The following is a 26,641-nucleotide window of genomic DNA, read 5'->3' on the forward strand; positions in this document are numbered from 1 at the left end:
CATTGTGGCAGAGACCACTGTGTACTCAGCACACGCTGTTTCAAGAGATTTGCTATTGAGAGGAGGACTGGCTTTCCCAGCTAACCCCTTGTGCTGAGACTCAGGAACTCCTGCTCACACCTTGATCCTCTTGGGACTGCTGTTTAGCAGACCCCTAGCTGTCTTCCTTTTCTCCCCATTTCCCATCTGGTGCCAGGCTGCCTGCAGTTGTGGGGAAGAGGGAGGTTATAGACCTGCCTGGCCTCTCTTTAGTTGACTAATCTATGTGCACTGTGTCTCTTAGGAGTGCAAATGTAGAGCTGGGTGCCTTAACCAAGAGAGAACTTCCCACATTAATAACCAAGGAACTCAGGACTGATCCATCCAAATCCAAATGTACTATATTTAAATCACTTTTTACTTCTATTCTTAGCCACTTTATGGCATTCACCTTCCTTAAGAGTACTTAGCACACCAAGAGAAAGGCAGCGGGGGAGGCAGGTTTGATAAGGCACCATCCCCTTCAGCCTGCCCTGTTATGAGTCATTAACCATTTCACTAACACACCGCCACCTTATTCCTGAGAAACACACTGATCTTGGCAGGTGAGCCCCACACTATCAGCATATCCTGCAGCCAGAACAAACAAATCTAGAATTGACAGCACAATAGTGAGGTAAGTCACTGCAGTGTGCCTATCTAAATACTTCATTGATTCCTTATCTACCTACCAAAGCTAAAGCACTCCTAAATCAGCCCTGTACCTATTGCTATCTATACTACCAGCACAGGAAGTTTTGCTGGCTAAAATTTCCCAAATTTTTCCATGACAGGCATTGCTTTTTCTCTTACCCAAGCTGGTCCTGACACACACTGCAGCTTCCCACTTGCTCTTTCTTCTACAGTTCCTACCCAGATGACATTTACATCCAACCTACTGGATAATTTTACTCCAGCTCCAAGTTGTTATGCACAGGAGCAGCCGTAGCGTTTCTCAAGCTGCGTCTCACAAGCATCCTTAATGAATTGAGTCACTCGCATACGTACATGCCTTTCTCTACACCCACGTAATGAATAGGCTATGAAACAGTAAACACATACCTTTTCATTTTCTCAGTTTTTACCTCTCCCTCGCTGTGGTTTTTTTTGTTTTGTTTGTCTGTGATGATACCTTGTTGCGTATATGAAAACCCATTCCTGATTTCTCTGCCGAGTGAACGATCGAGGTTTTTGTTGCTGGTATCACAGCCTATCTGCCAGGATGTCAAAGCATCAGGTTTTGTGCTCATTCCCTCCCCTTTGCTTCCTTTCTAGGGCTCCACCTATTATAGGATACTTACCCTTTGAGGTTCTGGGAACGTCAGGGTATGATTACTACCACGCAGATGACCTGGAGCTTCTTGCTAGGTGCCATGAACACTGTAAGTTCCCCTCCCTCTGCAGCCTGCCTGTCTTTGATCTCGTTTGTCACTTGTGCAAAACCCTTTACTGTCGTCACAAAAAGCATCTTCTTCACAAGGGAATTCTCTCTTTCCATGGCAGACTGTCATAGCTGATGCTTATCAGGGAGGTTGAAATCTGCAGAATTCACTCAGATCAGGAGCTGTGTGTGCAGGTTTCCTAAATTGGCAGATATCTTGTTTGAGCACAGGTTGTCTGAGATTAATAGATTGGAAGTCAAAACTTTTCCCCCTCTGCCCCCCGTTTGTGAGGGCAGCCCCAAAACCCTGTGAGTTTTGTTGATTGTCACAGTTCATGGGTTCTTGCTGTTCACCCTGGGCTCCAGAACCAGCCATGGGGTTCAGCTCACCAAAAGGCCTTCTGAAAGCAACATTTGGTTCATCTACCTGTGCAGCTTGTTGTTGTGAACCTCACTTACTCATTAGTAAAATGCTTCTGGAGATTCAGAATTTTTTTAAATACAGAAGTACCAAATACAGTTTCCCTGTGGGTAAAGATGGCTCATGTTTGGTCGACCTGAAAGTAAAGCAGCAAAGCAGAAGAGTCCAGTTCAGGCTGATGTATGAACACCAGAGAAGGTTGACTGAGTTCATCTTTGTGCAAGGAGAAATAGTGTGACCTGTGGGAGCCAGGGCACAGGGAGAACTTCGCTTGAGGACCGTGTCAGTGCAGCCTGCTGAAGGCTAGAGCTGATGCAAGGAAGGGCAAGAGGTGTCTGCATATGTGGTCTACTCTTAATCAGTGTGCTGTTCCTACCAGATGTGAGATGCCTTACCTCTGAGTTCATGATTTTTCCATTTTATTAGGTGCATTTCAGACTGAGATATTTAGCCAGAATTATGTCTGTCCTCCACTGGCTTTGCTTTACCAGGCAAAAATTGCAATAAAAAATGACTACATACTTTGTAAAATGCATCTAGGTAATCAGATATTTTGCTAAGAAATATTACTTAGAGGTTTCCTGTGGGAAAACTGTCTGTTTGTCTCTCTATTATCTCTGCTTGAAAGGAGAGTGTTTTGTCAAAAGGAAACAAGGACACCCCAGGGAGTGGAGCAAGTGGGATGCTGTAATTACTCTGAGATGCAGAGCAGTGCAATGTAGGGACCAAGAAATTCCACAGCCCCCCAGCCCACTGGAGTGAGACAAGCTGCTTCACCTCTGAGTTGCAAACCACCCCCATCTCTACCAAGTACCCTCTTCCACTTTACAAGTATGAGGTGCCGAAGGGCCTAGTAGAGGATGGAGAAAATAACTTCTCTGATTGTTGTTTCCCTGCTGATTTCTCTGCCCTCTCAAGGCAAAGCACTGGTACAGCAGCTGTCAGGGAGGCAGGTTGCCTGACTGAGTGCACGGAGGAGGCTGTGAAAGGGGCAGACACAAGTCGTGTCAAGCTCAGCAAGTGTGTCAATGGGAATATTAAGAGTGTTTTAATTGCTTTAACGTACAGTACTTCTTAGTCCTGTTTGCTTAAAAGACCATTCAGACAGAAGTGACCTACTTAAGCAGACAGTGTCCTTTTAGTAATGTGTGTGTGCAGTTTGATGTAGACTCAAACTGTACTGAGAGTGGGCCAGATCACTCAGCAGAGAATTGATTGCATGATTTATGTTCTACATCCCTACTAGCCATGGATTTCTCTTACATATTAAAGGAGTATTCGCACAACACACCTGTAGGAAGGGATCTTTTTACTGCACAAGGGAAGGTGCTGGCAAAATGACTTGGAGAAGTTGCTCCAGGACATCTCTGCCATGACCAGGAGCTGAGGGATCCCTAGCACAGCATGTTAGCCAGAAGACCTCTGCTAAGTGCTTCATCTAAAGGCCATCACTGTTAATGGGATCACTAAAGAAGTTAGTCCTGATATTTTAACAAAGTAGAGTGATGGTGAGTGAACACACATGGGATAGTGTGGCTTGATAAGTTCCTGTTTGTTAGGTTGACAACTCTGGGCAAGCATCTTGCCTACTGCCAAGTGAAATGGATTTGCTGAAACCACATTTGTATGTTAGTTTACATTAATTATTGGTATTTTATGTGAACATGTTTCATTTTGTACTCCCAGCAGTCCAGAACAATTAGTGTGGTTAATGTAGTTCCCCTTATTATTTTCCAGTTGTAGTACAGCACTTGAGATTTTTCTGGATGTAGGCTGATATGTACCAGGTCTGCTGTATTTAGGTGATCTCTTGGAAGAAAACTCTCAAACTGCTAAAACTCCACTATCTTATTGTTTATTGGGATTCTGACTTCACACCTTCAGTGTCCGAAATGCATTCTCATGTACGTGTGAAAGGCAAGTACTTTAAATAGTGGTATTTATGCTTATTTCAGGGGAGCCCATGAATAAGTTATAGGTATATAGCTAGTGATAGTTATACCAGTTATAAGAGCAATCTCAAAATACCAAAGGACACTCCTGAAAGTTAGCAGAAAAGGACCCAAACAAAAGCTGAGTACATGGTTGTGTATCATCTGTCGTGTTTATAAAGCTCAAGAGCCATTTTGGCACTGCCACAGTCTGTGAGAGGTGTGTGGCACTCAGTGGTTTTTCTAATTACCTTTGCACCAGGAAATCCCTGTTTGCTATAAATTGCTTTCTTTTTTTGTTAAACAGTGATGCAGTTTGGAAAAGGAAAGTCCTGTTACTATCGATTCCTGACCAAAGGCCAGCAGTGGATATGGCTGCAGACACACTACTACATCACCTACCACCAGTGGAATTCCAAGCCCGAATTCATCGTTTGCACTCACCTGGTAGTTAGGTAGGACCAAGCACCAAACCCTTCACAGAGTGTGTCTCAGTGTTCAACCATTACTTTTTCTAGTTCTGTTTTGTGTTAACCAAGTATTTGCTGTGCCTACTGACGCATTAAGATGGTATGTAATTCCATAAAACTATTATGACAGGGAACATGTATTTTCATTACTCTTTTTCCTTTTTCATCAACCGGGCCAAAAACCTGGAAGCCACTGTTGGCCAAGTCTACCAGTGTGTTACATTCCCCTTTTATCCCTAGTGATGACATGGCCATTGAAAGATTTAAAGCTGTTAAAAATCAGGTGGCTTTATGGTCATGAATGGGATCGTATATCTCCTACAAAACGTTTTGATCAGAGTTTTAAATATTTATGACTTGAAGTTAGCTGCTGGCTTGCAAGCCTTATTCCTCACCCCAAATCCAGCTCAAGATCCTCCCCTAGTGGAAAGCTGCTTACCCTGAGTTCCAACCCGTGCTGGAAGGCAGTGCATGTGTGGGATGCTCTGTGATATGAGCCTTCTGGAGGGGGATCTGCTTTATTACCACTGCCATCATTACAGGCTCTGCAGTCCTGGGTGCAGTGGGATGGGACACTGCTCTGTTGTTTCTGATCTGTGGAATTACTCACAGATTGCTAGGCTCTATGATGATGTTCCTTCAAGTACCTTGTATATTGAGAGAGTGTGAGTGCATTGTGCAAAGCTTGGGACTCAATATGAAAACTTCACAGCGGCCTGTATAGTAAGATAGTTACCTCAGAGTAAACAATATCTAGACTGAAAAACTGGATTTGAAATGGGTTTTGGTTTTTTTGGGTTTTTTAGTTATGCAGAAGTTCGGGCTGAGAGAAGGCGAGATCTTGGCCTTGAAGAGTCATCAATTGAACTGGCATCCTCTTCTCTAAAGGTACCGTGTCCCTTCACAATTGAGTAAGAAGGTGTTTAAACCAAACCGAGTAGTCATTTACCAATCTTAGGAAAATACCTGTTATTGCTTCTCCTTTTTCTTTATTCCCATTTTGTTCCAAGCCTTCAGCTGGGTTATGACTCAGGCAGATCCTGAGAAGTTTTCCTCTGCATAGCTCTAAACTGCCCAGCTTGGCTCAAGGCAGGCTGGATGAGCTTTGAGCAACCTGGTCTTAGTGGAAGGTGTCCCTGCCCTTAGCAGAGGGATTGAAACTAGATGATCTTTAAGGTCCCTTCCCACTCAGAGCATTCTCTGATTCCATAATAACTGCAAATTCAGCAGTTCAGTTTCTCTGTTCTGCTCCTTGTTATCTTTCTGAGACCATTACACAAACAACAGGTTAAACCTCCCTAGCTCAGAAGCAGAAAAGCAGAGCTGGAGATGGAGGTTAGATTGCTGTTCCTGTCACCCTTAGTAAGGTGCAGAGGATCCAAGTGCAGGGCAATATTACAGGGTACCTGTTTTGCTAGTGCCAAGCTGTCACTGATAATCAGATGAAGATTGGAAGTGAAGGGAAAACACTTATCCCAGATTTTAGTTCTACTGTTGGATCGCATCTGTTGGATTGTGACCAGAGCATTTACTTCTATGGCTTGAATCTGGCATCTCAACACACCTGCCCAGTTGACAAGGTCATTTTAATTACTTTTAAGTTCTTCCTCTCAGTAGTTTACAGATAAGACCACCAAAGTAATTTCAAGTGGATTGTTGTGCAGTTATCATTCCATTAGCTTCATTGATCTTCAAACATTACTCTGTGGGAGGTCAGGCTGTTCCCCTCTGTGCATGTGCTGCCTGGTTCCTGCCCAGAACAGCCTGCTGGGAGCCACTGCTTCCCAGGGAGCAGCAAGTGGGGTTACAGCTCCCAGCATCACCCTGTACCTGTCCCCCTCAGGAGACGTTTGCTGTAGGTTCTCCTGGGGCTGCAGCTGATGTCCCCATGCCACTGCTCCACATATCTTCCAGATCATCTCTCTCCATCTCTGCAATGGATAAAACCATTCCCCAGCCAGCCCCTCGGGCTGCCTTCTCTCATTCCCCCCTGCCACCACACCCCAGTGTGCCACAGCCAACCAGCTGTGACGTTCCTGAAGAAATCCGGCAGAAAGGAGCTGACTTTAAAAGCTTATTTCCTTTTGCCCACAGCTCTGTGGGCAGGGAAGCAGGAGAGTGGCACGCTGGAGCAGGGGACACGGGCAGGAATCCCCATGGCATTTGCCTGACACGTGGTGTGTCCCTTCCACTGCTGCTCACTGTCATCCGATGGGTGTCCCAGGCACCTCCCCAAGCCGGGGTGCCTCGGGCATGATTCTGAAGGTCGTGTCTACCTGAAGGCTTTAGGGTGAACAGAGTGAGCGGGATTTGGTGCTGCACACCCAGCCGGTTGTTTTTCTCTGCAAACAAATGGTCAGGGAGGTGGAGGTCCCCTCCAGTGCCATCCCCCCCCCACTGACGATCTCACCGCTTGTGCTTCGCTCCCCGCAGAGCCACAGCAGCTACCTGGACGTGGGGCAGTGCGGCAGCAGCCAGGACGCCAGCCGGGAGGGAGTGTCCCTGTCATCCCACAGCTCCCGGCGCTCCTCGCACACCGCCCTCTCCGACTCCACGTGTAGGTGCCAGCGCGGCCGGGGACAGCCCAGCATGGGGGCAAGGAGTGGGCTGGAGGGCAGAGCAGCCTCCAAAATACTGAGGTTCTGCTGGAGGTGACCGAGCCGGGGTGGGAGGGAAATGCTCAGCACTGGGACCGACATACTGTGTCATAAAAAGTTACGGTGCAGCAACAGAGCCACGGCGACGTGCTGCCTCCTCCCTCTTAGCCCACTGCTGGTGTGAGAGCAGTGGTCCCTCGGTTTGTCACCAGCTGAGGGTCACGGCTGTTTGCTGTGGCTCAGAGGACAGGAGGTGGCTCGCTAGCTTGACTGAGCCTCGAATCTTACTGACAAAAGTTTTATTTTGGGATAATATAATTTTATTGTGGGGTGTCTGCTGCTAAATCCCTGCAGAAGGAGCTCAGAAGGATGCCTGCCTTGCTGGCAGCTTCATCCCAGCTCCTGCGAGTGCCACCCCTGCCCTGGGAGTGACAGTGAGGTAACCACAGTGCCCGTGCAGGGCTGTGTGTAGGAAACAACTCAGGAGACTTTTCTTGAAATACTTGCCATGGGGACAGTGGGAATCTCATCTGGAGACACCCATGGAGGGTAGACTGAGACATGAGGTTGGCATCAGAATGGACCCCAATGAGTCGGGCAGGAAGCCAGAGGGACCACAGAGGGGCAGTTTGGGGACCCGCTTTGGCAGCGCTTGGGTCACTGTTCATCTGTACATGCAGAACTCAGGCTCAGCCAGGGTACCCAGGCACAGGGCTGCTGTATCATGGTGAACTGTCTCTTTTCCAGCCACGTCATCCATGCGGCGCACGGACACCAGCACTCCCACCCGGCCGTCAGTGCCCGGGGGTCAGGCAGAGAAGGCAGCCCTGCGGCTGGCATCAGTCGGAAGCACTCAGGTCAGTGGTCCTGGCAAGGAAAAGCCTTTCTGAGGCTGTTAAAGAAACCTTGATCTTTCCCTCAAAGATGCTGGATCCCCTGCTCTGAGTGTGCTGGGATGTCTCAGGGCTGTGGGGAGCAGCACTGGCTGGCAGAGCCAGTGGAGGGATGCCAGAGGCTCCTCTGCTTCCTCCTTTCAGGATTCATTTTGCTCCTCCAGGCTAAATGGCTTCTCACGCCACCAACCTGTTTTTCTTGGGGTTTGTACACATGAAATGGCCTTTATCCAAAATAGATGCTGACACTAAGGACTTGCAATTAGCAGGGGCATGCAGGAGCTTAAATTCTCCCTTCAGAGTGATTCTCAGACCTGCACATGGAGTTGTCTAATTCCCTGCACTTGTTCATCCCTGGTATGGGCGGGTACAGCACCAGCTCTATGCTGGAGGTGCTATGGACCTACAGTAAGGCAAAGTTTTCATTTCTAGGCCATAGCCACTCCTCAAGCCCCTGGTGAACACCTCCCTCAGCACCCTGTGGCTCAGCTGGCAGTCCCCTCCCAGCACCCTGTGATGGTACGTGGTTTATCTTTATTAAGTGCAGTGGTGTGACCAGTCACTGGGGCAGCCTTGGTGGCTCTGATTCACTACCCACCTCCTTGCTTGCTCGTCCCAGAGCGGGGACAAGGTTTCTGTGCCCTTTCTGTTGCTGTTACTAAGATTTACCTGAAACCAAATTATTGCAACCACTTATTTCAGTGAGCAGACAGAGCAGGTGGGACACCCAAGGAAGTAGTGCAGAAGTTTTATACTTGTCAAAAGCATTGGAGGCTGCTGAAGGCTCCTACCTGAATCTGTAGCAGCTAATTACAGGCTGATACAATGATGAAGTTTTATTCCCCTGGGGATGCCATGAAAGATTTGAGTTAGACCAGGAAAAGAAAAAACAAAAACCACAAGAAAAATGTGGGAGTCATAAATCATAACAGTGAGATCCATCCTCACAGAGCTTTGATGTCAGTGTAGTAAATGTTCAGACTATAAAGCAGGAATTGAAGACGGCCAGCATAGGTGTGAAGGATGGACCCCCAGGTGGGATTGCAGTGTAACTTGGGCCTGACATTTGACAAATACCATCAGCAGCACAACTGAAAGCCGGGCCAGGAGGTGTAGCAAGGGTTTGGATGCGGTGGCCCAAAACCAGCAGGGTGTTACCTGTGTATAAACACAGAAATTTATTAGACCAGCACCTGGAGGGAGGCACTGAGTGTGAGCCAGATGTGTTCCTGCTCTGGAACTACAGTGGTACTTTGTTTAAATATGCAATTGCCATTTTTTGTCAGCACCATTTTTTTTACAGCAAAAACTGAAAAGCAGTCATTTTTCTGCAGCCAACATCACGTATGAATGTCAGTAGCAGACTGGTCCTACCCTGTGATCTTTTTTTCTGTTATCTGCAGCCCGTGTACCACTTCCCGACCCAACTGGGGATGATGCATCAGCTGAAAGAGCAGCTGGAGGAGAGGACTCGCATACTGCAAGCTGACATCAAGACTCAGCAAGAAGAACTCCACGTCATCAAGGAGCAACTCCAGTTAGTGCAGGACTCCAACCTGCAGGTACTTGCTGTCCCAGGGACTCCCAAACTCACCAACCATTTCCTTTTCCTTTGAGCACACAGATCAGTAACAAAGTTGTCTGTGGTGAAAGCATTAGGAAATGAACTCTGGACAAATTGGTAATTTGGTCTCAGGCGTGGGAGTGGTGTCTCCAGAGAGCTGAGTGATATCAGTACATGGCTAAGTACTGAATCAGTAATATTCATGATTTACAGAAAAAGCAATCCCAAATTAATCCCAAGTCCTCTCTGTACGAAAAGTTTGGTGGTTCAGTATCTGATCAGTGCTGCTGGATCCTTTGTGCCACTCCTGAAAAACAGCAAACACAATGGATCTGGAATGGTCATGGCCCTGAATAAATATTTGACCCAAGCTAACATTTGATTTTCTGTTACTCCTGGTTCACTTTGCCCCCGGATGTAGAGATGCTGCTGCTGCAGTGTTATTTCTCCCAGGCAGTACCACCAACAACTCATGTGTCTCTTTTACTTAAAGATGCTGATGCAGCAGCCAATCCCTGTGGTCTTTAACAACGTGCAGCACCCGAGCCCCAGGAGGCCACCGCCCCAGGGGACACCCAGGCAGAGCACAACCAAGAAGTCACAACAGCCAGGCCTCGTGGGGACGAAGCACTACTGCAGCAGCCACCTGCCCTCACCGCGCCAGTTCCTCAGGGACCCCCACAGCATGGCCACCCAGGTCACTGCCTGCTTCCTTGTCTTCATCATTCCCATTCCTGGCTTTTAAATATTTGCCTGCCTTTTAAATATTTGCCCTCCCTCTCATGGTCCTGTGCATCCCCTCTATGTTGGTTTTTCTGCGCTGCTGGCATTACAGAATTTGTGTTGAGAGTCAGTTGTGAATAATGTCGTTCAACAGTAAAAGTAAAAGCCAGGTAGCCGAAAAGCATTTGAACCTGGGGACTGCTGGGCCCTCCTGGTGACCCTGGGGAGGAACTGAGTGGGAAGTGTGGGCTCTCAGTCACTTGTGTTCATGATTGCAACACAATGCTCGTTTGTAGCCACTGAGAGTTGTGGCTTCACAACACAGGAACGTAGGCATCGTTTGGAAAGATTAGTTTTCCTCTGCCCAAAGAGTCTTGGAAAGCAGGTTTGAAAAACAGTTTTGTCATCACTAGACCTAAATCCACTATTAAGATGGTCATTTCCCCTTGAGAAAGACTTGAATTCTCCAAAAGCAAAAAAGGCTTTCTGAGCTCTTTTTGCTGCTCTAAAGGACAGATGAGAAGCTTTCCTTGGGGACTTTGAATTTACACTTCCCCTCTTAAGCTGTTCTCCTCCCCCTCAATCCTTTTGTACTCTGATTTCTCAAGGGACTGTCTGTCTCTGCTGCTGGCAATGCCAGCACCTGCCCTGCAGGGACAATAAATGCCAATGGGTTGGCTGTCCTGAAAAGATAGGCTGTTTCTACTGCTGTGTTCAGGAACAATGTCCTATTGTTCCTTCCCCTTTTTCCATCTGCACACTGTAAGCACTTATTTAAACCTTCTGTTAGGGAGCTTTAAAACTTACATGGGTATCTCTGTTTCAGGTACAGCAGCAGCAGCAGCACCTAATGAGAGGAAGCCAAGGCCAGCAAGCGTGTCTGCCAGGGCAGGCAAGCATTTCAGTGCCCCTCTACAACAACCCCATGGTGTTCTCACAAACACACCCCATTGCAGTGGCTGCACAGATGCCGCCTGACAGCAGCGAGAGGCAACCACAGTCTGAGTACAGCCAGGACAGGAGCCTCAGGTACCCACAGCCCTGCCTTCCAAGTAGCTCAGTAAGCTTTGGACATCTGCTGCTGTTAGAGGAGTAAACAGCTAGAAAGACTAGAAAAACTAGTCTTTCCCAAACCTGTGTCTTGTGTGTTCTGAAGCTGTAGAGTGCCTTTTTTCCAGGCAGGACAAGTGCTGTGGCAATGCCTTTTTTTTATATGCTGCTGGAAACATCATATAAAACATATACAACTGTCCCAAACTATTCAACTACCTTTCAGAGAGACAGGGCCTACAAGATCCAGCTGTTCCAAAATATTGTTTAAGGAAACAGGATAAACCATAGAGGTCTCATCATCTATAAAATGTATTTCTCACATGAAAAATGTAGCAAATTTCAGCTCACCTCGGCAAGTCCATTAGAATCATATAATCACAGAAAGGTTTGGATTGGGAGGGATCTTAAAGAGCACGTAGGGACCCTTATGCCATGGCAGGGACACCTTGCACTAGACCAGGTGGGTCAGAACCCTGTCCAGTCTGGCCTTGAACACTTCCAGGGGTGGGGCAGCCACAGTTTTGTAGGGCTTCACCACTCTCACAGGGAAGAATTTCTTCCTAAGATCTAATCTAACCTTACCCTTTGTCAATTTAAAGCCGTTCTCCCCTTGTCCTGTCACTATTTGCCTTTGTAGAAAGCCCCTTCAGGCACTGGAAGGGGCTCAAAAGTCTCCCTGGAGCCTTCTCTTCTCCAGGCTGAACAACCCCAACTCTCTCAACCTGTCTCCATAGGAGAGATGTGATGTCATAAGAAGCATCCTGTTCCATTAGTTAGTTTTCAAGGTGGTGGTTTGCCTGCTTTCATGGAGAATTTTCAGGGATTTGTTTCTAGAGACTGACAGGAGCTTGAACCTCTTCTTTCCCTGACCATCCTCTGTTTTGTTCCACTGCAGGATGCTGTTGGATCAATCCATCCAAGCCATGATGCCTGCAGCCAACAGCAGTGGCCAGGCTGTACAGAGCAGTGCCAGCAGGCAGCAAGGAAAGTGAGTCTTTGCTGGCCCTTGTTTTCCTGCAGTGTTTTAGCAGGGGACTTTATGGCATTAAAAATAACTTGGCAAAACTTGTACCTGATCACGCAAACACGAACAGTCTCAGTCTGAAATGAAGCAAAAGTTCAACTGGTTAGGAGAAAAAGTAATGAGAATATTTTTTAACTACAAAAAACTTTATGATAAATAAAGTGCTTTGGAAAAAAAGAATCAACCGTTCTCTGGCTTTTGCAAATCATAAAATGCCTAACCAAGACATGGAGATTTACAGCCTTAAAAACCTTAATTTTCTGCATTTCCAGTCCGTGTTTGGTGGGGAGGGGGAAATCTGGGGCCTGTTGTTGCCAGGATCTGTGTGGTTTGACAATCCCTGCTCCAGTCTGGTTCCTGCACCACCTGGACTCCTCAGTGCCTATTCTAGTGGTGGGTCTGGGTTTGGGTTCTTACACCTGATTTTCCTCCTCGTGGCAGATTCGTTGTGGAGCAGCAGACCCTGCCTCCCCCAGCACAGGTACAGCCAGTCACCTGTAGCACCGTCCGACCTCCAGCCCCATCGCCCATTTTCTCCCCATCTCTGATGATCCCACACACCAGCTTCACATCCCACCAGGCCAACACACCGGTTCATCTCCACCAGTGGCCACAGCAACAGGCTGCACAGCACCGTCTCTACCTTCAGGTATTGGAGCACAGGTTTCTGAGGAGGCACAGGGATGGCTTTGGGGCCGGTTGGGGGTTTTTTTTTGAAGGAATGGGGCTTACTTGCCTGATCAAACTTGATCAGTGCACTTGCACATCCTCCATTCCCGTTGTATCTGCACATAGCCACGTGCTCAGCCTTTCTAGGCTGCACCTACTCAAGGCCGTTATGTTCCCACACACTCAGTTATCACCTAGTGTTCAGTTTTTAAAACACAGCTTTTCATACAGAGGAGCTCTGGTGGGAAGCTTACTGTAGACATGAAACACGATAAGAGAGAAGCTGTTTTTAAAACATGCCTCTTACTGTTATGTCTCAGCAGGGCAAGGTTTTTACCAGCTGCTATCATGGCTTCTGTTTTAATAAATGGGTATTTCACAACACAAATCTCTGGAGAAGGTGATTTTGGTTTTTCAACACAGTTTTCATCAGTGTATGCTGAACCAGTGATGCTGCCAAGGAGAGGGGTTGTTGAAACTAGTCATTAATTATTAACACACTCTTCCAGCCTTGCCTGGTTGGCAGAGGTAAGTTACAGTCCTCCAGGCAAAGATGGCAGAAAAGAAAGCAGCAGGAGCTGAAAGCAGCCACACAGCAGGACTGGATTTATAGTGAGAAGTGAATTGTTGTTGTCAGCAAATGTGGGCATGAGCCATCCCTACTTTGGGTACGTGTCCTCATGAGCTGCACTGAGGTCCAGAGGACCAGCAATAGGGATGGCAGAATGATGATGCTGGGACAGATAAGTAGCTCCAGGGCAACAGAAAACCAGGCTTTGGTATCACAATGTCTTTCATAGGGGGTTAACCAGTAAGTCCCCGTCTTTGGGATACCGGCCACAGGGTCACATGGCTGAGGTCACTCTACAACCTCTTCATTGCTTGCCTGAAGGTCCTTCCCATGGAATATGAAAGTTGCACATCCTGCACATTTTACCATGCATCTAAGTAGCTTTTGAAGGTCTCCATTCCTGCTGGGCCCTCCATGGGGATGGTGGGACAGATGGGTTCTGCTTCCCCTCCGTACTCTCTGTCATTGTTAGTTGTGCTGACAGCAACAGCATCCCAAGGGATAAAACTCATACCCTCAGTGGGTAGAGGTTACCTTTAGGACTTCATACACACACTCCTGGGTATGAGTCTCAGCACTGGCCCTGCAGCAAGAGAGGGAATGGCTGGATGATGGGGCAGGTCTGATCTCTCAGATTTGTGTCTCCCAACAGATGCAAGGTCCTGAGCTGGTGCCTGGGGGTCCAACGCAGCGCATCTTCCAGCCACCCCACGCTCCACAGCAGAACCCCCTGAGCTACTTCCTCCACCCGCAGCAGCAGAGCCACCACGCGCAGGGCCAGCCCTGCAACCTGCCTGACCTGCCCGAGATGCAGCTGCCCTGAATGTTGGCTCTGGGAGGCAGGGACCACGTGGCTGCAGCTGCTCAGCACCCCGGGCGCACGCAGGGGAGAGCGCGGTGCCGTCAGAGCACGGGACAGGTGAGGTCGGGCTCTGTGGGAAGGTGGTGGCTGGAGGAACAGTCCCCAGTGGGGATGGATGGCTCCAGGAGCACCCTATCCATTGGGATTTCCATGCAACCAGTCCATAATGCTGCTCTGGCAGCTGTTTGTGCCCTGGCCTAGCACCGTGGTGCAACTGGAGGCAGTGGCTTTCTGGCTGCAGGGAGGTCAGTTATCAGGTCGCCTTGAAGCTTGGTTTGCAATGGAGAAAACCCTTTTCCATTCAGGACTTCAGTGCTGAAAGTCACTGTGAATTTAAGCCCAGCATTTGAAGCACATAGACAGACTGTACTGGTCCACAGGACGCCGTTGGATTACCGTGTACATAACTCGTTTTGCTGTAGTAGGTCCATTGTGGATTTTTTGTCCCCTTTTTTCTATACCTCAGTCCCACAGTTTTTTGTTTTCCAGGAGATTGGATAATGCTGCTAATTTACATAACACCACTTTTGCCTGAATTTCTTACTGTTATACCAGCTCACATCGCAGCTAGTACAATATTTGTCATGTTTTATTTTTGGTTAACAAGTGCATAGAAATTTATAGGGTTTTTACTCCCTGTAGCCAAATATTTTTCAGGTTACAGACAAAGAATCCTTACTCCTTCTATTTCTGTTTTTTTTTGTTTCATTTAGAGTGACGTAGTTGTGTATGTTTCTATACATAAAAACAAACAAACATGCATAGACTGGCATATGACAGCAAACTTTCTGGTTTTGCTAGGTCATGTTTCGATTTGGCACACCCAAAATGTATGATCACAACACAGGCGATGTTACAAGCCCATAGGGTCAGCAATAAATTGTATTTTTGTAAATTGTCACTTTTTAACTATAAGTTTATATTTATGAATTGAAAAACAAGTTTATTCCTCAGTGGGTGTATAGTTAAGTGTCCCTACTGTTTGTGTCTTTCCAAAGGAAAAATGAAAATGTACATTTTTGAGGCGTTAGTAGCTGAGTACTACCTATGGGCACTGTTAGAGGCCAAAGGCAGGAGATGGGTTAGGCCATTACTTTGCAAAATAATTATTAGTTAGGACCAAGTCCATCTAGCAGTAAAGGTCCACCTGACAGTCAGAGCAAAGTTTAGGGAGGGGTTAGTTTGTAATGTCAAAACCAAGCAAACCGTGTTTCTTTTTTTTTTGCCTTTTTTTTGGCATTTGTTTCCTTTTTTATCTTGTGCAAGCTGCTTGCTTGGCTCTTTGTAGCACTACAGCAGGTGGACGCTGTTACTGGTGTTACTGGTGGAGCAGCCTTTGGCACAAGCAGCCCTGTGTTTCAAGAAAAAGGGGAAAGTGGGAACGTGTCAAAGCAATAGCTACAGCTAATGGTACCTTGAGCTCTCCAATGCCATAAGCACAGATCTGTTATAGCTCTATCTATGTAGCTGTAGCTGTAGCTGTATGTCTATAGCTGGCTCACTTGCCCCCAGAAGCCACGCATTTTCTGTGCTGCAGCACTGGGAGGATTTCGTTAACTTTGGGCCCAGGCTGAGCTTGGGGGGCAGAAGAACAGGACTGTTTCAGTGTGGGTGAACAAGGCTGTGGCAGCCAGAGTCTCCTGGAGAACTCAGGAGTGAAACAGAAGTGTGACAGCTCTGCCTCAGACAGGATTTTGGCTGCAGCCTCCCTGCTGCCTGGTGGGGTCCAGCAGGGCTCCCCCAGCCCCTGTACACCAGAGGCTGTTCCCCAGCAATTTTTCTCGGGAAGGGAATGTGTTTTTTCTGTGCCACATTGCCTGGGGTGAGGATGGTGGGAGGACAGGCTGCTGGAGCAGGGGCCAGCCAGGAGCTTTCAGGGGGCCGGTGCAAGGCACTAACCAGGGTTGTGCCTTGTCAGCTCAGTCCCTGACTGGGCCCCAGCCCAGCCAGAACATGCAGCCCTGGACAATGGGCAGCAGAGCAGCTGCTCTCAGACACAGCCTGAACCAGCCCCTTCATTTCAAACCACAACAAGAAATTCTGGGTACAGCAGAGCCACAGGCCAGAGCCACGGCACTGCTGGTAGTGGGATGTGGAGCACCTGCCTTTGCAGAACAACCTGGAGCTGAAATAATAACACGTCACCCCTTGGCTCTTACAGCCCAAGCCCTGGAGAGAGCAGGGGGGATTTCCTGCCCTGGCATTTGTGCTGCAACAAGGGCCAGCACAGAGCCCTTGGGGTAGATAACTTTATTTTTTTTTTCAAAGCACTATGACTTTTAGGGTCTCCCTCTCCTCAAGACAGCGGGATTGCTCATGAGGCTGTGGCAGGAGGGCGTTGTATTTTTGGGAGTTGTTTGGGGGTTTTTCCCACCATAGCCTTGGAACATAATGTCAGAGGGGAGGCAAACATACATCTGTGTTAGGGGTCCACCACTGTACAGTTTGTGGCTCAGGGTGGCTTGCAGGAGGGAAAGGTCGAGCATCTTCCTGGCTTGCCCGTTAAACCTGCATCATCCCAGTCCACCACCATGGCTGGTGTGCAGTGTCCCAGCCACCTATGGCAGGTGCCAGTCTCAGAGGTGGTGGTGGTTGGGGTCAAGGGCTTGGGGAGTGTATTTTTTTAACAGTGCTTGGTAGGGAGGCAGCTGAGGCAGAGCAGTTTTCCAGCACTGCTGTGGCTTTGACAGCGAGTGAAAGAAGAGGGTTGGGAAGGGGTTTGGGGGAGGTGGGGGGTGGTGGGTGTGCCGGATGGGGCCGTGCCATAGGCACAACCCTTCTGATGGCAGGGAGGGCTGGGGGGGCACTGTGCCCCTGCTTGCAGCCTCTCAGCGAGGAGCACAGGAGCTTTGTGAGGATGTTTACATGTTAGATCAGCCTTGCTGAAACAAGAGACCTAAAAACGCACTTTATCATGTGCCCCCCTTTATTCCCAGTGCCCACCCTAGCCACTGGCCTCGCTGCTGGTGGGCAGGGGGGGCTGCACAGTCCCAGGCACTGCCTCACAGGTAGGGCCTTGTTTTCCAGACATGCTCCAAAGGACAAAATCCCACCATCCCTTTCTGGGGCTTGCTCAGTCCCTGCTCAGTCTGCCTCCAGCTGAGGGAGGGAAGGCTGAGTCAGGGCCATGGGGTTTTTGCCTTATATTGTCACTCACTCTCAAAAAAATATATGGATAAATAAATCTCTTTATTCAGGTTGATTTGTATTTGTTTACCTCGGTATTAGCTATGACCTGTGTTTTTAGGACTCATTTGGAATTGAGGGTTGCTGGTGGGTTTGGTTCACACACCCCCAGCTGCAACAAGAGAGCACAAGTGTGACTTGTTGGTGACAAGCAGAGGGCAGGAAAGTGACAGATGGCACCTGCAGCGGGGTCGGGCTCCAGTGTCGGTGTCAACCTATCAGTCATTAATGTTCTGAGGTTTTCTAGTACACAAGTACCTATATATCTCTCTCTCTATATAGATATATGTATTTTTAATATGCATATATATGTATGCACACATATATCTATATATAAATATATATAGGCCACACAATTCCAGACCTCTGAAAACACAGGCAGCTTTAATTAATAAAGTCTTGCACTTTTAGCATATTTGTACATATAAGCTAAAGCCTGGTGGGTATAATCAGGCTGGTTTGACAAACACAATGAAAAGTTACTGTACATATTGTATATATTCCATGCAAAAAAAAAAAGAAAAAAGAAAATAAGAAAAAGTCTAGAATTGAGTATAAATCTTGGTTTATTTTATATGATGTTGAATATAAATAAATTTATAAATGTTACTATTCTTAAAAGTATTTTGTAATGGGAAAAAGAAAGTGTCTTATGAAGATGAACAGTAAAGATTTTATTCTTGTTTTGAATCTATGTCCCTGCATAGCTCCATTGAATGGGAGCCTGTGCATTTTGACAAGCTTTAAACAGATTGTACATAGTATTTAAAAAAAAAAAAAAGATAAGAAGAAATAAAATAATACTTGTAAGGCCTCTTGCACACTATGTGTTGTTGTTATTCCCTGGGTGGCGTGGGTTCATTGGGGATCAGAATCTGATCCCTGCTCTCCAGGAAGAACAAGAGCAGCAGCGTCACAGATTCATGTGCACAAACTGCTGAAGGGATGGGGCTCAAGAGGGAGACTGGGATTTCATGACCAGTGCCAGAAGCAATAGGGGGAATGCATCAGTTAGAAAGAACAAGGCATCAGAGTCAGTTTGGACACATCTGCACACTGTAAATGTTTAATCTGGATGCTAAAAGCCAGTGACAGTACTGGTCTCGCTCACTCACCATCTCAGCACTGAACTCAGCTCAGGCTGTAACAAAGCTTAACTAGTCCCAGACCTCAGAATCTGGGTCTCCATTTTTCCTCCATTGCTGGGAGGCTGGCATCCCAGCTTGGGTTTTGCCTTAGTCCTTGTTTTGGAAAGCACTAAGTGTGGCTTTAACATGGAAAACGCTCTTGAAGGAACTTCTGCAACAGACCATCACGAGAAATAATACTGCTTCAAACACAGATTTGTTTCTTTTTAAAGTGAAACAATGCTTTATTTAACACCTCATTTGTCTTACAGTACTTCTTCATACAATACATTGTATAAAAGCCAATCTGTCAACACAAACGTGTTGCCTTCTTGGTAAAGTGACAAGGCTATAGCAAAAAAGACAAAATAGTCTATTTTTCTGGAAACAAATTGGAATATTTTCTGCTTTAGTCCAGATAGCAACTGAAATCGCAATCAAGAACCTTGTATGATACAACTGAATGAGAAACTTCTAGTAAAGTCAACACACAGCTATTTCTTAGTCACTATGGTAGTAAACTCTTCTAAAATTACATTATTATCCAGCCATTAGAGTGATGAACAAGTGGCTTCGTTTAGGAATGGATGGAAACTGAGTGGGGTTTTTTTTAATCACATGGCAGTGGCCATTTCCATGTCCTGGGAAATGCTACCAGCTGAATTACCATCAGTTCTCCCCCAGGGTGAAAAGAGTTGGTATTTTTATTATTTGAGCCAATCCCAGCTGCCAGAAAGGACCGCGCAGCCTCTGCTGACAGCCACTGCCAGTGTGTCGGGGTAAGCAGGACACAGCTGCCAAGTCACCCTGGTGATGCAATTCTCAAACTGTACAAACAGCACCACTAATTTTTAGCAATCTATACCCTACCTACAACTGTCTATTTTGTACTGAATGATGCACCTTCATTTATTTCCTATGTCTGAACCAGAAAAATAGAAAGACAGAAAACTTCATAGAAACTTACAGAAAAAAAAAGGAACAGAGATGAGTGAAGTGACGCATCAGAACTCACTTAACCACGCTGCTTCCTGTTCGTGAATGAACTGTTCAAAGTTCAAACACACACATAAAAATTTCCAAGTTACAATTTGAATGGAAAGTCCCCCCTTGGGAAGTAGCTGAGTAATACCGTGTCAGATGCTCTGCAACCACCAGACTCCTCCTGCATAATTCCCTGCTACATGTGGCAGCTGCCCTCCTGCAACACCAATGTGCACACCCCAGAGTCCTCATGAGATGGAATGAGAGTCTGGGTTCATCTTTGCATCACCAGCTTCATCTGACCAAAAAGCTGTATGGCACAGGGATCTCTGTACCTGCCTAGACAGGGCTCTGAAGTGAAGGCATCACCCTTTGGGAGTGGAGAGGGAAAAAGCTGCTATTGCTCTAGCTCCACCAAACCCAACTAAACCTGCATTTAATTGTTAGCCAGTCCATCTGGAATAGGGACGGAAGGAGCTAGAATAGGAAAGGGAAGGAAATCAGCTAGACACTAACTCCAGAATTACTGTCACAAGCAGAACTCAAGTGTCCCTCAGTGTTATGGTGCACTGTGGAATCAGCCCAGCAAACACACCTCAGGGTCACAATCCTTTGAAATAACTGGCACTTGCTACATCTAGATCTCCCCAAAGGATCAGCCCACAATCCAGAGACTCCAAAAGGAAGAATCTGCCAGTGAGGCAGTTGCCTGAGTGCTGTCAGCCTGCTGAAAGTGACCTTGCTCCACATGCTCCATCCTGCTGAGACTGGTCACTGTGACTAGCCTTCCTGGATCAGCCTACAGGTTGTCCTGTATTACAGAAACAATTTAAAGACATCACTCTTTGGGGGAAAAATAATAAAAAAATTGAACAGAAAATCCATGCAGTTAATAAAAGTTAGTGTTCCCCTACATATCCTAACTTCTTACCTTAAATCTGTTTATATATATATGCTGGTAATCTCTCTTTATACATAGATATAATAGCTGAGAAGAGCTACTGCCTAACTGGCAATGGCTCCACAGTCTCTTGGATTGGCACTAATAGAAAAGGGAATTGTAAAAAGGTGCTCAGTTTGCATAACCAGGTAACAACAGAAGGCTGCTGTACTTTGCAAGTTCCTTCTGTACTTGGATCGTAACATCTTGGCTCTCAAACTAAAAAAATGTCCTTGAGTTTTAAGACTTCCATATCTCTGCTTAGCAAATAGTTCACAGCTTTGACTACTTCTTGGCATAAACAATATCTGTCATAAACCTACAAAAGCTTTTGGGATGGGCAGCTGCATCTACTTTCATGGGGTTCCATTAATTTTGTCACAGCTATTTGCAGAATTACTCACTGATCAAACCTTATCTGAGTACATCTTGGACTAGAACTACAGTATCATCTGCTTTGCCTTTCTAAACAACTTTGGGAAAACAGTGAGTAAATACATTTTAAATTAAGTAACACAGTGTGGCCCTGCTTATCCATATCCACATAAATGGATAAATTAGTTCTTATATTTTACGCATAAAAATACAAATCAGCACTATATTGTATCAAGTGCAATTACTTTGTAAAGGCTTTTGAAAAAAGCTTCCTCATTTCTCACATATATGATATAACTTCTGAACTGACTGTTCATTCAATAAAACTTTATTTATTTTACATTAATACCTGAGAGTATGGGGGAGAGTATAGGACAATTCATAAATTCATTTTTCCTGATGAAAACTGTATTTAACATCGATTGTAATGATGGCATTTCACAAAGTGCCTGTAACACAAGCCAGAACTTCATTTTATTCTTCATTCATATTAGTATTGCAAGAAAAACCTCAGAGAATGATACCACCACCGTTCTGCTTCTTTACAAAAAACATGCACAGTATAAAAATAATGCTGCTCTGCAGAGAAAGATTGTCATACAGGCTTTGGAAATAGACATTTTAACTAGTTTAGCACAGAGTCTCAGTTTACTTTGCTGTTCTTTTTAAAAGACAAGCTCTTTCCCTCTTTCTCTAAACCCCTTCTAGCACCAGCTACCAAAGATTCAAGGTCAAATTTCTCAGCATTAACGCTGGCAGAGCTTGCCTCCACAGGATTTCTACTATATCATTTTTTATATATTAAAATTTCAAGTCAGATTCAAGGGGATTTTTTTGCTCCCTTGAATCCTGGCTGATGGAAAATATTACAGCAGCAATAACCCAGAGTGCTACAGAAAAGAAATAGTAATTATAAGTTGAGGTATGGACTCAGGGTAGGCAAAGGAGCAATTGCAATCTGTCCCTTCAGCATTCAGCTAAAGATGGTCTGTGCTTGGTCTTTGCAAACACCAGCAAAACTCTATATTTCATCAATATGCTCTTAAGAAGCTCCTCTTGCCAGATAAAGGACAACCACCACCATGTGGTCAGACAGATTTAGCCACTGCTTTCCCTTGATTTCAACCAGCAATATTAGCTTCTGCATCCATGTGCAGCCTGGATGACCAAATAAGCTTCCATCCTTTTCACCTGCATTGTAGGAGGATTGGTATGAAAATGGGAAAGAGAGCTCTAAGCTGAGCTAGAAAGGCAGGAAACCAGTTGTTTATTGCAAAAACAGACGTGGGCTGGGAGAATGCAGTCTGAAAACTGCTGACAAGGGGCTGGAATCTGCAAGAGTCCAGGCCCGTGGGTATCATCAAAGCAGAGGAATTGAGAGCAGGGCACTTCCTTCTCTAATCTCATGCTTTTGTGCCTACCACACCCTCCATTTTTAGCCTTCACCCTGCTTTGACTCCAGTCCCCATGCAAGTTTGGAAATAACTAATGAAACTAATGTGGATGACAACCTCTAAGCTCTTGATACTCCTTTTAAGTGAAAACGGCAGGAAGTCATTCCTCTTATCATAGTAACAGAAATTAACCTGGAAATAGAAATGAACACACTGTAACAGCAGTCATTCAGATAGGTTTGCAACAGGTCACACCCAGTATTTCCAAGCAACGTTGCATATTTTACTAACATGGTAAAGACAGTTTATTATCCAGTCCTTTTTTTTTTTTTTTGGAGTGAAACTTATGAATAATGCAAGAAAGTGATTGTGCTTCAAACTATTTTTATTTACATTACATACCAGTAATCTGATATTTAAAGCTAACTCTGCAAATGTCTTTCTCTATGTAAACACCAGACTTGATTTCCTTAGTTGCAACCTTCATTTGTAAGCGCTTTGTGGTTAATTCAGAGTCAAAGGTAAATAAAATTACACTCTGGTTCTTGCTTTAAGTTGTAAATTTTTAGCACTCTCTATTTTAACTTTTATGTCATGAGGTTTTTCAAAAAATCTCACAAAGGCCGGCTCATTTAATAAGGATGCCAGAATCTGTTCAAAGGCAAAAGACCATTCATGGTTCCCTCTCAAACTCTGTGCTCTACTGCCTTCAGTCTGCTCAGAGCTGCTTTCCTCCTGCCCTTCCCTGGGGATTTCAGCAGGCACCTCTGTAATGTGAACTCCACTTGGGACTGGTGATGCAGGACTCTGCAGCCTTCTCCCAACTTCTTCCATTTTCAGCAGGAGGCTGGTAACCACCGCGATAGCCCGATATAACAGCTCCTCCTCGGGATCCCCATGGAACAGATTGTACAGAGTCTTTGAGAACTGGATGAACTGAGACTACAAAGAGATACCAGAGGAGACTATTCAGAGAACAACAACACAACTGTCCTTCCTGTCTGACTACAGACTGTGCAATCAGCCCAGTGCCTGCTGCTGCCAGGCACCTGGTATGGCTGCTGTAGTGACAGCACGGGCACGGACCAGCCCTGATAAACCTACCTGGGTCTCAAAGTCCCTCTCTTCATAAGCTACAGCAGTTTTACAAACACATAGTCTGATGATTAATGTGAAGGTCTGAAATTTAAGGGATCCTACAAATCCTTTAGAAATATTGTAACAGGACTTAAAGGATAAACTTTCAAGTCAAAACCAGACTTAAATAAGACTCAGACAGATAGTTTACCTGATTCATTCTTGGCAAATCCTTAATGTTTTCTTCTTTTTTAAGAAGTTCATCTTGCCATTGCTTCAGATATGCCTGAATATCAACCTTCCCCTTCGCTATTTGACAAAAGGGGAAAAAAAAAAGGGAAAAAAAAAAGTGAACAAAAAAGAACCAAGAGCTTCCCATGAGGCATGATGAGCAAAAGGAACTGGTACCCTCAGTGTCATTCCTTCTCAACAGAGTGGTAAGGCCAAGGACTAAACAGGATCAGAGTTTCTACTACCCTCTCACCCATAGGACATAAAAGTGTATAGAATGTTAGCAGTACACTAAGGACAATGTTACTTAATGTACTTTCTCACCACACGCTTTCCTGGCTCTACTCCCCCAAAAGACACAGTTACAAAATGTGTCACCAGAATTCTTTACCTTTTTCTGGGCTGCTCTTCAAAGAATCACTTCCAAGACTATCCCCAACAGATGAAACTACAATTGAGGAGAAGAAAAAGAAGAAAGAGGTATTTATTTGAGAAAAGAGGACCAATGGTTCATTTCCTTTATCAAAAATTCCTTCCTTAAGGAGCAAGACCCTCAACAGCCCCTGTGTTCTCAGCACAGATTAGGTCAAGAAGAAACTACATGGTAAGATTTGTATGCTTTCAATAAAAATAGAAGCCACTGTGAGGTAGGAGATCACAAAAGAAACTGCCATCAGTTATACTAAACAAATAATGTTCATGGTGCACAACTTGAACAGTGATAAGAACAGTACCTGTATATTACAGATAAGGTACTGTGGGTAGATTTCAAAAACCAGAAAGCATCTGTCTTCCAAAGAAGTAAAATCACAGAGCTTTCCAAACAGAGTATTTGAAACAGTATTTTATTATTTCCATAAACTTAGACCCCACGAAATTTTTTCAGCTCACTTGCTTTAAAATGAAAGCAAAGGAGTTTGAAACACTTGCTTATGTGTCTCAAAATAATTATGGATTTAGATATTTTATTTCTTGAGGAGGAAAAATATTATCCCTTTAAGCCTGGGATGGAAAAGTGAAGGCTGCTTACTATGCTGAAAAATACTGACCAAATACACTTCCCTATTTCCATATGAACACTCACAGTCTTTAAATTCAACCATCAGACAAGCTACCCACAAATTCTTTAATTAACTGTAACTACTACAGAAGAACTTTGCAGAGGATTCTGTTAACAGTGATATGATTTACTGGATTTAGCAGTTTTCAGAAGGGAGCTCCTCATTTTTCATGAGATAATTAACAGATTCCTTCTAATATTCTGCAGGCAAAGCCTCACACTCTGGAGCTTACCACTGAGTTGGCTGAAGTGAATCAGTTCATCTTTTGAAAGATCATCCCCTTTGGAAGGGCTTAGAGATTCTATTTCAGTAAAAGCTGCAATAAATAATTGAATAAAGTAGGTTTGGGGCTCTCAAGCATTATCAAAGCAGTGATAAAGACAACAAAGGCCAGAAATAGCTCTCCCCAAATGCCACTGCCCCTCACTTACCTGGAGGGATGTGCAACTTAAAAAGAAGCTTGAGTTTGTCAGTGAAGCTTCCATTATACATGGTATCTGTTAGAGGAAAGAGAACAGTGTTCAACTGGACCAAACTTTAAAACACCCTCTTAACCTAAACAAATGCAACCCAGGGAGGTTGGAACTGGACGTGTGCCCTGCCTTACAGGGAGTATAATTAGAGATGAAACCTAAGGAAAGCTGTATCACCTGTGCTGAGCCTGAGGTTTGCCTACACTGATGTCTATGACTTACTAAAATAAAATGTCTACATAATGTCTATGACTTACTAAAATAAAACCACAGCACCAAAGAAACATAGCACTAATGTCTTCTCAGCATTTCCCTCATATTTCTGTTTCCTGAACAATACCACTTTGAAAAGAATGAACAGAACAGAACAATGAGTCAAGAAAACTTTCAGTTCCCCAGAGATATGAGGCATTGGTCATCTTGCACGATCTGTGTGAGAGATGACTTAGTATGGGGAAACATTTATCATCAAGCAAACAAGCTGAGCGATGAGATCACACCATTTCCTAATTTTCAGATTCTGGATGGCAAAGCTGTATTTAAACTTAATCTCGATTGGGATTATTCTGTCACATGATAAAAACAGTGTGTGGAAGATGACACAGCCCAGCTCCCAAGACGGAGCTCCCCTGCGAGTGTGCCAACACTCGTGTTGTTCCCGTACCAAGGACACAGGCAAACTGTTTGAAGTTTATAAGGCAATCGGAGCTCTCATCTATTAGTCTGAATGTCCACAGTGCAAGTGAGTCTCTGTTTGCACAGTGTGACCAGGGGCTCAGGAGATGACAGAGAACCCTGAACTGCTGGCAATCAATCCGATACTGCTCAAGGTACGGCAGACTGGCATCATGATGCTGCAAGACAGGACTGTTTACGCTCCAGTAACAGGAAAGAAAGTGCTCCTTCTGCAAAGGAAAGACAAAATATTAGTTTTCTGAAACAACAAGTCTCTCTGGATGAAAGATGTGAGAATTTATGTAATTAGATTTAAAGCTGGCAGGTAAAACATATGTTGAATCTTTTACCTCAATTTACTAAAATCATTTCACAGCCTACCATTAAGATGGCTATTTGGTAAGTGAGGAAGAAGGCACATTACCTTGAACAATTCATAAAGCTCTTCAAGTTCACTAGGACTGAATCTTACTTCTTGAGACACAACACGTAGCTGAAACAAAAAAAAGAAAAAATTAAAGACTCTTCCCTCTTTGGAATAAGACCATAGAATAAAATTATGGGAGACTTAACATTATATTAAAAGACACTGTGCACATTCCAGGTTTGGGTATGTCACAATTAGAAGTAAGAACTGCACTTCTTTTTAAAAGCAATCAGAAGATTATAGACCAAAAGAAATAATTTCTCAAAAAAAAAAAAAGCTTGAAGCTAGAAAACTAGTCACATTACTTGCATACATGGAGCCTACACTATGAAACCCAGGAGATAAAACCTCAATTATTTATAATGATATATAGCTTCCTTTAAATGGGCAAATGCATGCTCAGCTCTCAACAGTGAAGCTGAATCCTCCTTTTTAAAGCCAAGTAAAAAAAAAAATTGTTCACAGTTTTTAAAACAAGGCTGCTACAAGAGCAGCTTCCATCTGCACAATATGT

General features: G+C 45.1%; 3 protein-coding genes across 10 annotated transcripts in view; 1 reads left to right on the plus strand and 2 right to left on the minus strand.

Moving 5' to 3' along the window:
- The window catches only part of PASD1 (PAS domain containing repressor 1), a 98,452-nt gene extending 83,711 nt beyond the window's left edge, over positions 1–14,741 (plus strand). For 7 of the 8 annotated variants that reach the window (XM_051787071.1, XM_051787061.1, XM_051787091.1 and 4 more), the window contains 12 exons: positions 1,294–1,400; positions 4,059–4,206; positions 5,028–5,109; positions 6,655–6,778; positions 7,566–7,675; positions 8,144–8,230; positions 9,115–9,273; positions 9,769–9,972; positions 10,825–11,027; positions 11,947–12,039; positions 12,517–12,724; positions 13,968–14,741. In XM_051787071.1, the coding sequence (XP_051643031.1) occupies positions 1,294–1,400; positions 4,059–4,206; positions 5,028–5,109; positions 6,655–6,778; positions 7,566–7,675; positions 8,144–8,230; positions 9,115–9,273; positions 9,769–9,972; positions 10,825–11,027; positions 11,947–12,039; positions 12,517–12,724; positions 13,968–14,138 (1,696 nt within the window). In that variant the 3' untranslated portion in view covers positions 14,139–14,741. The remainder of the gene's footprint in view (positions 1–1,293; positions 1,401–4,058; positions 4,207–5,027; positions 5,110–6,654; positions 6,779–7,565; positions 7,676–8,143; positions 8,231–9,114; positions 9,274–9,768; positions 9,973–10,824; positions 11,028–11,946; positions 12,040–12,516; positions 12,725–13,967) is intronic. The other variant, XM_051787100.1, reaches the window with a different exon arrangement.
- The window catches only part of RNF128 (ring finger protein 128), a 316,984-nt gene that overhangs the window by 227,750 nt on the left and 62,593 nt on the right, over positions 1–26,641 (minus strand). The window lies entirely within an intron of this gene.
- The window catches only part of TBC1D8B (TBC1 domain family member 8B), a 32,246-nt gene continuing 24,311 nt past the window's right edge, over positions 18,707–26,641 (minus strand). The window contains exons 15-21 of the mRNA XM_051787018.1: positions 26,125–26,193; positions 25,690–25,930; positions 24,984–25,049; positions 24,785–24,868; positions 23,883–23,939; positions 23,472–23,569; positions 18,707–23,125 (exon numbers count right to left, since the gene is read on the minus strand). Of these exons, the coding sequence (XP_051642978.1) occupies positions 22,715–23,125; positions 23,472–23,569; positions 23,883–23,939; positions 24,785–24,868; positions 24,984–25,049; positions 25,690–25,930; positions 26,125–26,193 (1,026 nt within the window). The 3' untranslated portion in view covers positions 18,707–22,714. The remainder of the gene's footprint in view (positions 23,126–23,471; positions 23,570–23,882; positions 23,940–24,784; positions 24,869–24,983; positions 25,050–25,689; positions 25,931–26,124; positions 26,194–26,641) is intronic.

Source organism: Manacus candei, unplaced genomic scaffold (genome assembly GCF_025592945.1).
Source record: "Manacus candei isolate 608988 ecotype Guabito, Panama unplaced genomic scaffold, ASM2559294v1 h1tg000003l, whole genome shotgun sequence".
Classification (NCBI taxonomy): Eukaryota; Metazoa; Chordata; class Aves; order Passeriformes; family Pipridae; genus Manacus; species Manacus candei.